This window comes from Oncorhynchus kisutch, linkage group LG26, assembly GCF_002021735.2.
Source record: "Oncorhynchus kisutch isolate 150728-3 linkage group LG26, Okis_V2, whole genome shotgun sequence".
Taxonomy (NCBI): domain Eukaryota; kingdom Metazoa; phylum Chordata; class Actinopteri; order Salmoniformes; family Salmonidae; genus Oncorhynchus; species Oncorhynchus kisutch.
The window spans coordinates 13,404,800-13,418,127 of NC_034199.2; the positions used below are offsets into that span (position 1 = coordinate 13,404,800).

Sequence of the window (13,328 nt, forward strand, 5' to 3'; positions counted from 1 at the left end):
GGTTGTTTAGCAGCAAAACTGACATATGCGCAACTATGGGGCAATCTGCTTAGATTGTTGACAACATGTAAGCTATATTTCGTCTCCAATATTTATTGAAAACACACATTTGCACAGTGAGCACATGTTGTCTTTCAAATACGCTGTTACAGTTGGTGGTTAGCTGGATAGAGAATCTTTATCATATTAGCATTGACATGAAATCCGTCAAAACACCTCAAAACAAGAGATGGTATCAAGAACAAGATGAAACGAGCTGAAACGAGCCACTTGCTATTCTCCACATGGCAGCTTCTCGTCATTCTTGCTGGCAATCTGGCCGTCCAGAATCACAACAACATGCTGTCTTCTGCCCCATGAAAGCGTGTACATCGTTTTCATGACGTTGTCAGCTAATATGTTGGCTAGGCCTTCTATTAGTCAATAGATTCACCTTATTAGCGTCAAATAAATATGCTATAGGATATGCAGGCCGTGGTCTGTTAGACAGCTGGATCTATCAGCTGTAGTTACAAAGACCCAATACCCGATGACGATTAAACAGGACCCGACAAGGGAAAAGTTTGGATCCTGGGTCGGGTCTCGGGTATTCGGGTTCGTGTGGACACGTGAAGACCTCTAGTGCATGGAGAGGGCGAACAGAGAGATCATCATCTTACCCAGACGTGTAGTGTAATATGACACAGTGGAACATGGAGCGAGATGTCATTTGAAACATTATGCATATTTTTCGAGATGTCCATGTACACTCAAGAAAACACAAACCACTACCTGCTCTATTGATACCCTTAAAGTTCACGTTTCAGAAGTTTGATGACAAATAACCTGCTGTCCAGTCCATTGTCAGAACGTACAACACACTGACAGATGCACAGAGATAAAGCTACCATCATCATTTCATGACTGCTGAAAGTTCAAATTTGCAGCTCAAAGCACCAGTCAGCTGTGTCACTTTCTTCAGAACCACGTTCAGCTGTCTGACAAAAATGTATTCCACACCAAAGCCATTTGTCTCACCAGGAATAATAGATTTCACAAGGTCTGTCTATTGGAACATTTGTAGACTGTGATGGAATAGGCTGTGGAATCAGTTCTATTCTGACCCCTTGACTTTTTCCTCATTTTGTTACCTTTCCACATTTTGTTGCTGAGCTCAGTTTTCGAGTCTCATAGCAAAGGGTCTGAATACGTATGTAAATAAGGTATTTTGGTTTTTTATTTTGAACACATTTGCATTATGGGATATTGTGTGTAGATTGATGAGGAAAACAATTTAAGAATAAGGCTGTACATAACAACATTTGGGAAAAGGGAAGGGGTCTGAATATTTTCAAAATGCACTGTATGTGACGCAGCACGAGATTTTCGGGGACCACCTCTGGCTTGTGGGCCCTACTTTCAGAACTACTGGCTAAAAAGTGTACAAAGTACCAGAGAATCTCCTTAAAACTCACCACATGCTGTGCTGCACCTTGTCAACTTCCATATAGTTTTTTATCACATCTCTTCTCTGCCAGGCTGTTTCGCCATCGATATTTCATACCAGTAATCATCCAATTATGTGTTATCATGAGAAAACACAGAGCCATGTATCATGCCAGTAGTCTTATCAACACAATATATATTCAAACTTCTGAAGAAGAATTATAAATACTGTAGGAATCCAACCCTGAGAAAGACCTTCATACATCATGTTGTATCGGGAGAGCTGGTATAAGGCTTTGATGTGTAAATGTAAAGCAACAGCCAGGCTCACATGGAATTATGATACACAATGATAGAGTGGAGGATAGAGAAATAGCTGGAAAACATACTCACGAAAACAGGTCCTGTGTATAATGGACAGTCTGGTTCGATCGACAAAGTACTTGGACTCGTCTTTCAGGTTAAGAAAGAACTGTTTCTGTCGGTCCAGAATAAAAAGGCAATTGTGAGAAGAAAGGTGGTCAAGAAAGATTTAGGTGCAACCTTTCCCTGTAATGTGTGTATCTGTTAATAGAATCTGGCACCTATTAGAGAGAGACGTGGTTATTGCAAAAACATTTGAAAGTTGTGTCCATAAATCTGCATGGGGCTATAAATCAAGTAATGACTTGTTGTGTACAGAGGAACTGTATAATAGCCCTTCTTACAAACCAGCGTTCAAAACACTCCACCTGCAGCCTGGGAGAAAGACATGTCACTTTGTGATGAATGGTCGCCTTTGTACTGCACTCCTAACACAGATTTACCCCTTGTTGTAAAATAAATCTTGATAAATTGAGTCTATTTTCATTGCTTTGACTAATTATTTCACAATGTTGCTTGAGTCTGTGAGGTGTCGCCTACCGGCTCCATTCCAGCTCAGTGTGGTTAAAGCGCCTGCAGCAATGTGTGTGTCTGTTTTTAAACAGGAAAGAGTTGTCTTTTTCTTATAGTGTCCTCTCTGACAGACAGTCAGCCGCCTGGTCCAGTCATATAGCAGACATTATGATTGGCTCTCTGCATGACATCCAGCATTATGGAGATGGATTGGAGTAATAAACTCTGGCTGGCTGCCCACGCTACACAACAGAGACTAATACACCGACACAGACAGGACAAATATACAGCGGCAGAAAACATACCAATGCATACAAACAGGGGAAAATGCAATGCCAGAGAATCTACTATACAAGCTGTTCTGTTATTCGTTTTATTCCCTGCAAAGTCGTATTGATTCCTGAAATGGTGATGGATGCAACATTGTCCATGTTTTGGATACCTTGAAATGCTATAATGAAAACCCCTGTTAAGAAATCTCGAATGAGATGACAGACTCTGATCTACCAGCAGATCTATCTGGCTCAGGTCTGGTTGAAGAAATACTATTGCCACAGGAATTGGCATAAGTTTTGCTAGGTTTTCACAGTGCAGAAAGTTCTTCCATGGTCATTTCCCGAAAAATGCTGGTAAGGCACATTTACTTACTTTTTCCATTTTGGCCCCCAGTCTCCAAACACTTAGGAGAGTCAATGACTGAGCCATGAATGTAAAAGAGCAACCTTTTATTGCCACTTTACTTAATCAACTTAAAATGGCAATGTGTCACCGGTAGGCATTGCTTAGTGAAGTGCAGTGGCGCTGGAACACATAATTACACTGTAGGACTGTTAAAGTGAGTCTTTAAGAGCTGTTCGGATCATTCTGTATAAGTGCTGCTGGGTAGTCTCTCTCAGATTCATGCTCCCTAGCTTACCCCCTTTTTGCTGTTGACGTTCAGCATGCTGCCATGGCAACTAAACAGCCTCTGTCTCTCAATCAAGCTGGATTTGATTTGAAACATTCTAAATGTGGATAGATCCCTTCAATTGTAGAAATGATGTGTGTATTCAAAAACACTCTATCGTGGCTAATATTATGAACACAATGTAATTTGCCTGCTGAGTCACGTGCATCACGCTTGGAAGTTGGCATGAGTATGGGCTGTAGTCACTCAGGCTCTCTACATCTGCTAGCAAGGAACTATATCATGGCTGGACTACTAATGTGACCCTGCACAGTTCAGCCTGAGATGCATTGGATATTACTCTCATTGAATTAGTTCTAGTGTTACACATTGTAGTGCCATCTTACTGTAACTAAGCACATCTATCTGTGAATTATTAACTAATTGAAAAGACAATAGTTTTGCTGTTGCAACTAGTCACTGACAGCAGATTCAGGGACAATTCAATGATTTTAATGCACAGGGGCCGAATGTAGCTGGGAATTTTTGAAACATAACTTTAAAAATGGTTCAGTGCGTGCGTGTGTTTCGGGGAGCATTGCAGGCAGACCTTGTGCTACTGGGATGTCTTTGTCCAGAACATTCTTTGCGTTAACTTTTCAGGTTGACGAGAGATGAGATGTACTTCTATGTTTTATAGCCAAGAAAGAATGGAATTTACAAGATGAAAATAATCGGGTCCGTAACTACATGTGAAGACACCGAGGTCCAGACCTCTGACATGTTTCATAATAAAATATGTATACTGTATATTGTATACATTAAAGAAAATCAATTACGGGTCAACATCCAAATATTGCTTCCAGAGTTGACCAAAGCTCAGAATGCTTATATTCTTGATCTGACTAATCGTGCCTGCCTGTTTGCAAATTATTGGAATCATGAACAGTGGTTTGTTGGTTATGTTCACCTGCGTCCCCTGGATTGAGATGCCGGGCAGAAGGCAATTCTAAAACCTCCCCACAACTCCTGACGTGTCTACAGACATCCCCCAAACAAACAAAAAAACACTCTCGAGAGACCGAGCGCACAACTGGTAATACACTAAATACACTACATGGCCAACAGTGTGTGGACACCTGTTTGTCAAATATCTCATTCCAAAATCATGGGCATTAATATGGAGTTGGTCCCCCTTTGCTGCTATAACAGCTTCCATTCTGTCACAAGAGCATTTGTGAGGTCGGGCACTGATGATAGGCGGTTAGGCCTGGCCCGCAGTTGGCAATCCAATTCATCCCAAAGATATTTGATGGGGTTGTGGTCAGGGCTCTGTGCAGGCCAGTCAAGTTCTTCCACACTGATCTCGAATAACCATTTCTGTGTGGAACTCGCTTTGTGCATGGGGGCATTGTTATGCTGAAACAGGAAAGGGCCTTCTCCAAACTGTTGTCACAAAGTTGGAAACACAGAATCGTCTACAATGTCATTGTATGCTGTAGCGTTAAGATTTCCCTTCACTGGAACTAAGGGGCCATGAAACAACCAACAAACAAAGCCCCAGAATATTATTACTCCTCCACCAAACTGTACAGGTGGCAATATGCATTCGGGCAGGTAGCATTCTCCTGACATCTGCCAAAGCCAGATTCGTACGTCCGACCTCCAGATGGTGAAGCGTGATTCATCACTTCAGAGAACGCGTTTCCACTGCTCCAGAGTCTAATGGCGGCGAGCTTTACATCACTCTAGCCAAAGCTTGGCATTGTGCATGTTGATCTTAGGCTTGAGTGCGGCTGTTCGGCCATGGAAAACCATTTCATGAAGCGCCAGACGAAAAGTGCTGACGTTGCTTCCAGAGGAAGTTTGGAACTCGGTCGTGAGTGTTGCAGCCAAGGACAGAGGATTTTTTACGCGCTACGCGCTTCAGCACTCGTCGGTCCCACTCTGTGGGCTTGTGTGACCTACCACATCACGGCTGAGCCATTGTTACACATAGACATTTCCACTTCACAATAACAGCACTTACAGTTGACCAGGGCAGCTCTAGCAGGGCAGAAATTTGACTAACTGACTTTTTGAAAATGTGGCATTCTATGACTGTGCCATGTTAAAACTCACTGAGCTCGTCAGTAAGGCCATTCTACTGTCAATGTTTGTCTATGGAGATTGCATGGCTGTGTGCTCAATTTTATACAGCTGTCAGCAACGTGGCTGAAATAGCCAAATCCACTCATTTGAAGGGTTGTCCACATACTTTTGTATATATAGTGTTTGTCAGTCAGATAGCAAGCTGCCAGCAGAAACTTATATTTCAGTAATGTTGAAGGACTCTAGTATTAGGCTTCTCATTCAGCAAGAAGGATGAAGAAGGATGAAGCAGGAGCAAAACATTGGCTACTAATTCTCATAATAACTTTTAATTACAGAGAGTAGGCTACTGAGAGACAGTAAAGTGGCGCTCAGTGGTGAGACTGAGGCAGGCTGCAATGCATGCAGGAGGAAGCAGAGATTCTGAAAATCAACCTGCAATAGAGAATTCTGGGAAATATTATAATACTGGGCGTGGTTTTGAACAAAGATACATTTGTAATTTTACTCAACAAGCTAGTTCAAATTCAGCTCACTTTGAGCGGAGTTTGTTGAGTAAACAAACGTTAACACACAGGCTCAAATTCTTGTCCTTTTGAAGTCCACTCAACTCGCAGAATAACGCTGATTAAGCAAGTGGTTCAGTTGTCTTTTTAAAACATTGAAGGCCACTTTATTCAATAAATAGGATGTATGGAATGGAAGCAGGCTGAATAACTCAGTTAATAGAATAGTGTCTCCACAGAGAAATAACACATTTGCAACACACTGTGCCTTAGACTGATGCGTTGTTACTGCTAGCTTTCTCAATCTCAAGAAAATCATCGGCAGACAGCTAGACAAAAGGAAATCAGGGGGACAGAGGGAGATTCAGAGTGTATTTTTCACCGTGGAAGAAGAGAATGAGAAATGATTTAGGGGAAAGAATGGAGGTGCAGTAATGACTTTGTGATGGAGTGAGGATAAGGCCGATATAGAATAGAAAGATTGAGATTGAGGGGTTTTTCTGACGGTCATGGCTGCCAAAAAAGGAAATATATACTGTCTGGGGTTCAACCAGTGGTGTGACCAATTAGAAACAAATAGTCTTTAACAGACAGGGAGGACAAGGAGTATATTGAAGAGCATGCACAGTACATTATATGTGAACACACTCCATCCACTGGTTTTAGTCAACGTCACTATCTACTGATATGAATCAGCGTTTATTCTCACAAGAGGCTAAAGTTGACCATCATTTTGATGTGAATTCTAAAATAAGTTTGTAATGTTTTTACAGTACCTATTGTACTTTCTACATGGAATCGGTTATTTTACAGTTTGAAAACAGTTTAAACCAGTTTTCACAGACTTGCTTTAGTAGAATAAAATATATTTCTAATTGTGTGATAAAGCTGTTGATTCCCGGTGCCTATGATAGAATACTGCAATACCAACGACTGTAAAAGAGCACACCACCAATAATTGGATACTATGAAAAAGGGGGTAAAATTCAACAACAAAAAAAGAGAGCACACCACAATCACACCATCTTCCACCATCTTGTGTGTTTTATTTTATTCCTCATGTAAATCTGCATTGTTGAGGAAGGGCTTGTGAGCAAGCATTTCACGGTAAAGTTGATTCAATTTTAAAAATGTTATTTAGTTAGGTCAATATGTTTGTCTGGTAGGCTGGACTCTGTTTTATAGGCAGAAATACTCAAGATGTCAGAATACCTATCACACAGGTTTGGATCTGCCTGAATTAAGCCAACCTGTGACCAACCTGTGGTTCTAATGCATTGATAACGCCTTGATATGCTATTACTTATGACTCCCAATGTGGGTTGGAAAAAAAATCACAAATGTAAGATCAATAACCTAAGATAAACCCTTATGTGCTATAGCACCAACCACCTGTTCTAATGCATAGATACAAAAGGACACCACAGTCTAGTACCTCCACACCGTCTAGACATTTCTGAATTGTCCCAAAATATGAGGGTGTTATACAGTACATGGATGTGAGATTTCAGTAGGCTCAGTAATAGCACCATGATAGCAGTCTATTATTCCCCCCATATATGATAGCATTTCCTCTCCAGGAGAAAAGCTTATTACTGAGCGATGTTCCCCTTCACCAGCATATCTGTGTCATAGAGTGCAGTCAGACCGAGCACTGCCAAAACCAGAGCTGCTCTGGATCCGGGGAGACAGAGAGCTCACACCATCAGTACCTCTGTTCTACTTGTCATATTATTTTCCACCAACCTGTCTTATCTTTAAAGGCATGTTTGTCCATGCAAGTTTAATGTGGAGGATTAGTGTGGACACATGGTGGACTGAGATAAATCTGTTCTCAAACAGTAGGTATAGGCCAGACATTTAAATTGATTCCATAAATGTGGAGCCCTGTAGTAAGCTGTTGTAGTAGCTTCTTCTACATGCAGCTCTATACAGCGCATTCGGAAAGTATTCAGACCCCTTTTTCCTCATTTTGTTACATTACAGCCTTACTCTAAAATGGATTACAAATTTAAAAAATTACTCATCAATCTTCACACAATACCCCATAATGACAAAGCAAAAACAGGTTTTTAGAAATGTGTTATTAACATAATTATTCAGACCCTTTGCTATGAGACTCCAAATTGAGCTCAGGTGCATCCTGTTTCTATTGATCATCCTTGAGATGTTTCTACAACTTGATTGGCATCCACCTGGGGTAAATTCAATTGATTGGACATGATTTGGAAAGGCACACACCTGTCTATATATGGTTGACAGTGCATGTCAGAACAAAACAAAGCCATGAGGTCGAAGGAATTATCCGTAGAGCTCAGAGACAGGATTGTGTCGAGGCACAGATCTGGGGAAGGGTACCAAAACATTTCTGCAGCAATGGGTCCCCAAGAACACAGTGGCCTCCATCATTCTTAAATGGAAGAAGCTTGGAACCACCAAGACTCTTCCTAGAGCTGGCAAGATGAGAAACAAGATTCTATGGTCTGATGAAACCAAGATTGAACTCTTTGGCATGAATGCCTAGCGTCACTTCTTGAGGAAACCTGGCACCATCCCTACGGTGAAGCATGGTGGTGGAAGCATCATGCTTGTGGGGATGTTTTTCATTGGCAGGGACTGGGAGACTAGTCAGGATCGAGGGAAAGGTGAACGGAGAAAAGTACAGAGAGATCCTTGATGAAAACCTGCTCCAGAGTGCTCAGGACCTCAGACTGGGTTGAAGGTTTACCTTCCAAGAGGTCTAACCTTCCAAGAGGTCTAACATCTCTGGAGAAAAATGAAAAAAGCTGCGCAGCGATGCTCCTCGTCCAACCTGACAGATCTTGAGAGGATCTACGGAGAAGAATGGGAGAAACTCCCAAGAAGACTTGAGGCTGTAATCGCTGCTAAAGGTGCTTCAACAAAGTACTGAGTAAAGGGTCTGAATATGTAGCAAGTCGCCGAGTGGTTAGAGCGTTGGGCCAGTAACCGAAAGGTTGCTAGATCGAATCCCCAAGCTGACAAGGTAAAAATCTGTTGTTCTGCCTCTGAACAAGGCAGTTAATCCACTGTTCCTAGGCCTTAACTGACTTGCCTAGTTAAATAAAGGTTAAAATAAATGCATTTATTATATTTTGATTTATTTTTTCATACGTTTGCAAACATTTCTAAAAACCTGTTTTTGCTTTGTCATTATGGGGTATTGTGTGTAGATTGATGAGAAAAGATAAACAATTTGATACATTTTAGAATAAGGCTGTAACGTCAAGGGGTCTGAATACTTTCCGAATGCACTGTAGATGCTGTTGACTTACACTGTAGTCATTTAATTAGTTTGATTCCAAGGGGGCTTTTTAACCCCAGGTTTTGATTCCATGGAGAATAACCAAAGATGCAAATTGTGAGGGGCTCATTCTGGAGCATTTGCTGTCATCAATAGCATGCAGAGATGTGTCCTCAGTTCACTGCAGTGTCATTAAACAGGTGCTTGCCAAGGTCTCTTATCATATGCAGGAGCATAACAAAGTGCCTGTAATGTCTCTGTCTGAGTTAAAGATTTACATTAAGGATCACACAAACAAGCAGTTTGAAGTAAACACCTTCCTTATACCGCCTCAGTGCAGCTCTGAAGTAATGAACAGTTATGTCAGGATATCTTTGTTCTGGTTCTTTTTTTTCTCTCTCCCTTTTGCTTTTTGATGGATACAAAATAGACCAGACAAAATCATTAAAATGCAATGCTTGGATAAATGGAGCTTGTAGATTTTTTTTTTAGTGACAGGTGGACAAAAATATAAAGTCGAATCAATTATGTTTATTCTGCTTTCTCTTTTGTTGCTTCCGTGTCCCCAGTATAGTACAGTACTCTAATGTGCCACGTTCATTGTCACTACTTTAATACGCCTTTGTGCTGCAGATTTCATTTCAGAATGTGCATCTCAGTTATTGTTATAGCTACCATAGGCATTAAGTATCCTATCTGGTCTTGTTAAATAGATAGTCCATTATGTTAATTAGATTGAAATTGGAAATGTGTGCAGCAGAGTCTTACCATTTACTACCTCTGGCCCGTCATTGCAGTGTTTTCTAAAGCATAAGGGTCTATAAAGTGGGTAGCTGTACAGTATGCCAAGTATGCTGTGTGTAGCCAAAGCACTAGCAACATGCACTTTGTTAGCACTAGCAACATGCACTTTGTTAGCACTAGCAACATGCACTTTGTTTTTGTCTGTAATAGACAGTAATTGCCCAATTATTCCATTCCAGAGATTTCTAAATGTATCACTACCACTAATTAATAAGAATATTATCTTTATTACTGTACCAACAATATGTAGTGTCATTTTTTTGTGTGTTTGGTGAAGGTATTACAGGCTTGGTGTCAGAGTTATATTAATACACTGAATGGGGATGCCCTCTTTCTAGGACCTATAGGGGAAGATTATGGCACTTTGTGGTTGGCAGCATTTAGCCATTTCCTAAAAGCATTAGTCTGAGTCTAAGGCCTTGTGTGAGAGATAATAATTACATCAGACTGCATTACCGTACAATCTGAGTAGATTCTCTCACAGGACTTCTGATACTTTTCAATTATCCAAAATATCAAAATACCTTTTTCAATGTCACCCGAGCTGGGTTTTTGAACAGCTGAGAACTCATACAATTCTGTATTAGCATTTTATTTTATGGTGCACCCTACTGTGTGAAAGCTAAGCTTAGTCTAGAGGCAGTACAAAGATAACTCTTATCAAAAGCTGTTGGTTGTAACTGCTGAGTCCTGATTTTAGAGAAAACTCTAACACTACTTGATAAAACGTTGTATTATTTTATTTAGCAGACGGGTGTGCTTGCTGAACCTATTAAGATCTATCTTTTTGTTCTGGCGTTAACATGTTATTTCTCTATTTTTCAGATGTAAATGGAGAAGCACAAGTGTCAAGAAGAAAAACAGGACATCTGCACGGTTTCAAACCGGATTTTCAATAAAAGGCAAACAACGACATCCCATCACTTTCCTTTAAAACAATCCATTACTGACAATTAATGTCAAGCAGCACATCAGTGCAGCATTATGCTGCCTTGCTGGAAGGAACACTGCTAATGGAGAGAAAGCCTTTTAAGATTCAATGCATTAAATACATATAAACGCAGCAGAATGCCTTCAAAAGTCTCATGCTTGTACGTGTTGACGGTCGTTTGCTGGGCAAGTGCTCTTTGGTACTTGGGTATATCCCGGCCAACATCCTCCTATGTCAGTGGGCAGATGTCTTTGCCGATCCGGAAGACTGTGAAAACCCTTAAGAACACTACGTTCAGCAACATCCGGACGCGAACGCTGAACCCACACGCCTTCGACTTTGTCATCAACGAGCCTAAGAAATGTGAGAGCAACACGCCCTTCCTGGTCATCCTGATCAGCACCACACACAAAGAGTTCGATGCCCGTCAGGCCATCCGGGAGACCTGGGGCGATGAGAGCACCTACAGCGACATCCGCATCATCACCCTCTTCCTGCTGGGCCGCAACACGGACGCCGTCCTCAACCAGATGGTGGAACAGGAGAGCCAGATCTTCCACGACATTGTGGTGGAGGACTTCATAGACTCGTACCACAACCTCACCCTCAAGACCCTGATGGGCATGCGCTGGGTGGCCACCTTCTGCTCCCAGGCCCAGTACGTCATGAAGACGGACAGTGACATTTTCGTCAACATGGACAATCTGGTCTACAAGCTTCTGAAGCCCACCACCAAGCCCAAGAGGAGGTACTTCACGGGCTACGTCATCAACGGCGGTCCCATCAGAGACATGCGCAGTAAGTGGTACATGCCCAGAGACCTGTACCCCGAGGCTAAGTACCCCCCCTTCTGCTCGGGCACAGGGTACGTGTTCTCAGTGGACGTGGCTGAGCTGATCTATAAGACCTCTCTGCACACCAGACTGCTCCACCTGGAGGACGTGTACGTGGGACTGTGTCTGAGGAAGCTGGGCATCCACCCCTATCAGAACAGTGGCTTCAATCACTGGAAAATGGCCTACAGCCTGTGTAGGTACCGTCGTGTTATCACTGTCCACCAGATTTCACCGGAAGAAATGCACCGGATCTGGAACGACATGTCCAGCAAGAAACACCTCCGATGCTAGCACCTGGGGACAACTTGGACCCTTCTTCTGTTTTTGGGGGGGTTTTTTTACCTCTCAACCTGGTGTTCTAACAAAGTTGTTTTCATTTTCTGACAACATTAGTTCTCTATAGGCTACTAGTATACTTCTACTGAATCCAATGTAGCTGTTGGGTGCATGAGGCTTGTAAAGTGCATGTTCTCATTCAAACACACACTAAGATAGTGTTGTTACCAGTCATTTTGTAATCTCTGGTCTAGAGCTGTAGACTTCAACAGCTCATTTTGATGAACATTTACTCTGTACATTTACAAGTGAAACCAGAGAGGTATTATTGAAAGACAAAATGCTGTATATGTCAGTGCAAGTGTCTATCTACTTCCTGCCAAGTTCTCATGCTGTTTTGGGGATGGTACTTCCTTACAGCAGGAGAAAGCCTCCCCCACACCATGTCTCATCCCTCCTACCAGGCTTATGAATGGTCAACAGTTGTAGGCTACACCATAGTACATACACATTGAAATAGAAAATAATGCTGCAACAATGACAACAACAATATCTATATTCTGCAAACGTAGAACAAGTTGGAATGTTAATTGTTCTTTTCTATTGTTGCGATTTAATAAGAAATGAATACATCTCTACTGGATGTACTTTATCACTATTGGTAGTGATGTTCACTATTCACTATTGTTCAAAACTACATGTGTGTGTCAAACAGATGTTATAAATGTGATCCCCCCCCCCCGGATATCTTTGTTCACATATTGGTGTAAATGTAACGGTCTCTTCATCTGGGAAGGGACAGGAAAATGCTTTTTACATTTAGATGTCATTGATCATTTCTACTCAAATTATTTTCTTACAGTGTACTTGAAGTATTTCATGGTGTCATGCTACCTGCTTCTGATAAAACTGGCTACTATTACTGTACTCTACGTAGGTCGGATTCACGACCACGACCAAGTATCAACAGACGTTACATATCATCTTGTGCACGTGGCAATTTACATAGTAACTTTTATCTAAATTCCCAAGTGAATCTATTATAATGTGTTATTTGGCATATCTTTACTGAATCACTGCTATTGAAATAATGGGAAATAATTCCATTTTCTGGAACTTGGGATAGCTGTTATGGCCCAAATGTCATTTTCAAATGTTTATTATTATTTTTGAAGTATTTAGTATTATAAGCTATTGTGACATTTGACTGTGAAAGTATAAAGATATATCCTGAAAGAGGTTGTTGTGATATAAAGTATGTTTTTTTACATAAAAAAAATATTCATACTTGAAAAGTAATGAAACCTATTCAATGCCCTGTATACTTGGTGACCCTTAAGAGGAAGGGGATACCTACTCAATTGTATACATTCAACTGAAATGTGTGTTCTGCATTTCACCCTACCACTCTGAATCATAGAGGTGCGTTAATCGA

General features: G+C 41.3%; 1 protein-coding gene across 2 annotated transcripts in view; it reads left to right on the forward strand.

Annotated features, from left to right (window-relative positions):
* Positions 1-13,181, forward strand: part of b3galt1b (UDP-Gal:betaGlcNAc beta 1,3-galactosyltransferase, polypeptide 1b) — a 138,779-nt gene extending 125,598 nt beyond the window's left edge. Inside the window, exon 2 of one of the 2 annotated variants that reach the window (XM_031805402.1) lies at positions 10,676-13,181. In XM_031805402.1, the coding sequence (XP_031661262.1) occupies positions 10,919-11,908 (990 nt within the window). In that variant the 5' untranslated portion in view covers positions 10,676-10,918 and the 3' untranslated portion in view covers positions 11,909-13,181. The remainder of the gene's footprint in view (positions 1-10,675) is intronic. The other variant, XM_020461926.2, reaches the window with a different exon arrangement.
* Positions 13,182-13,328: the final 147 nt, after the last annotated feature.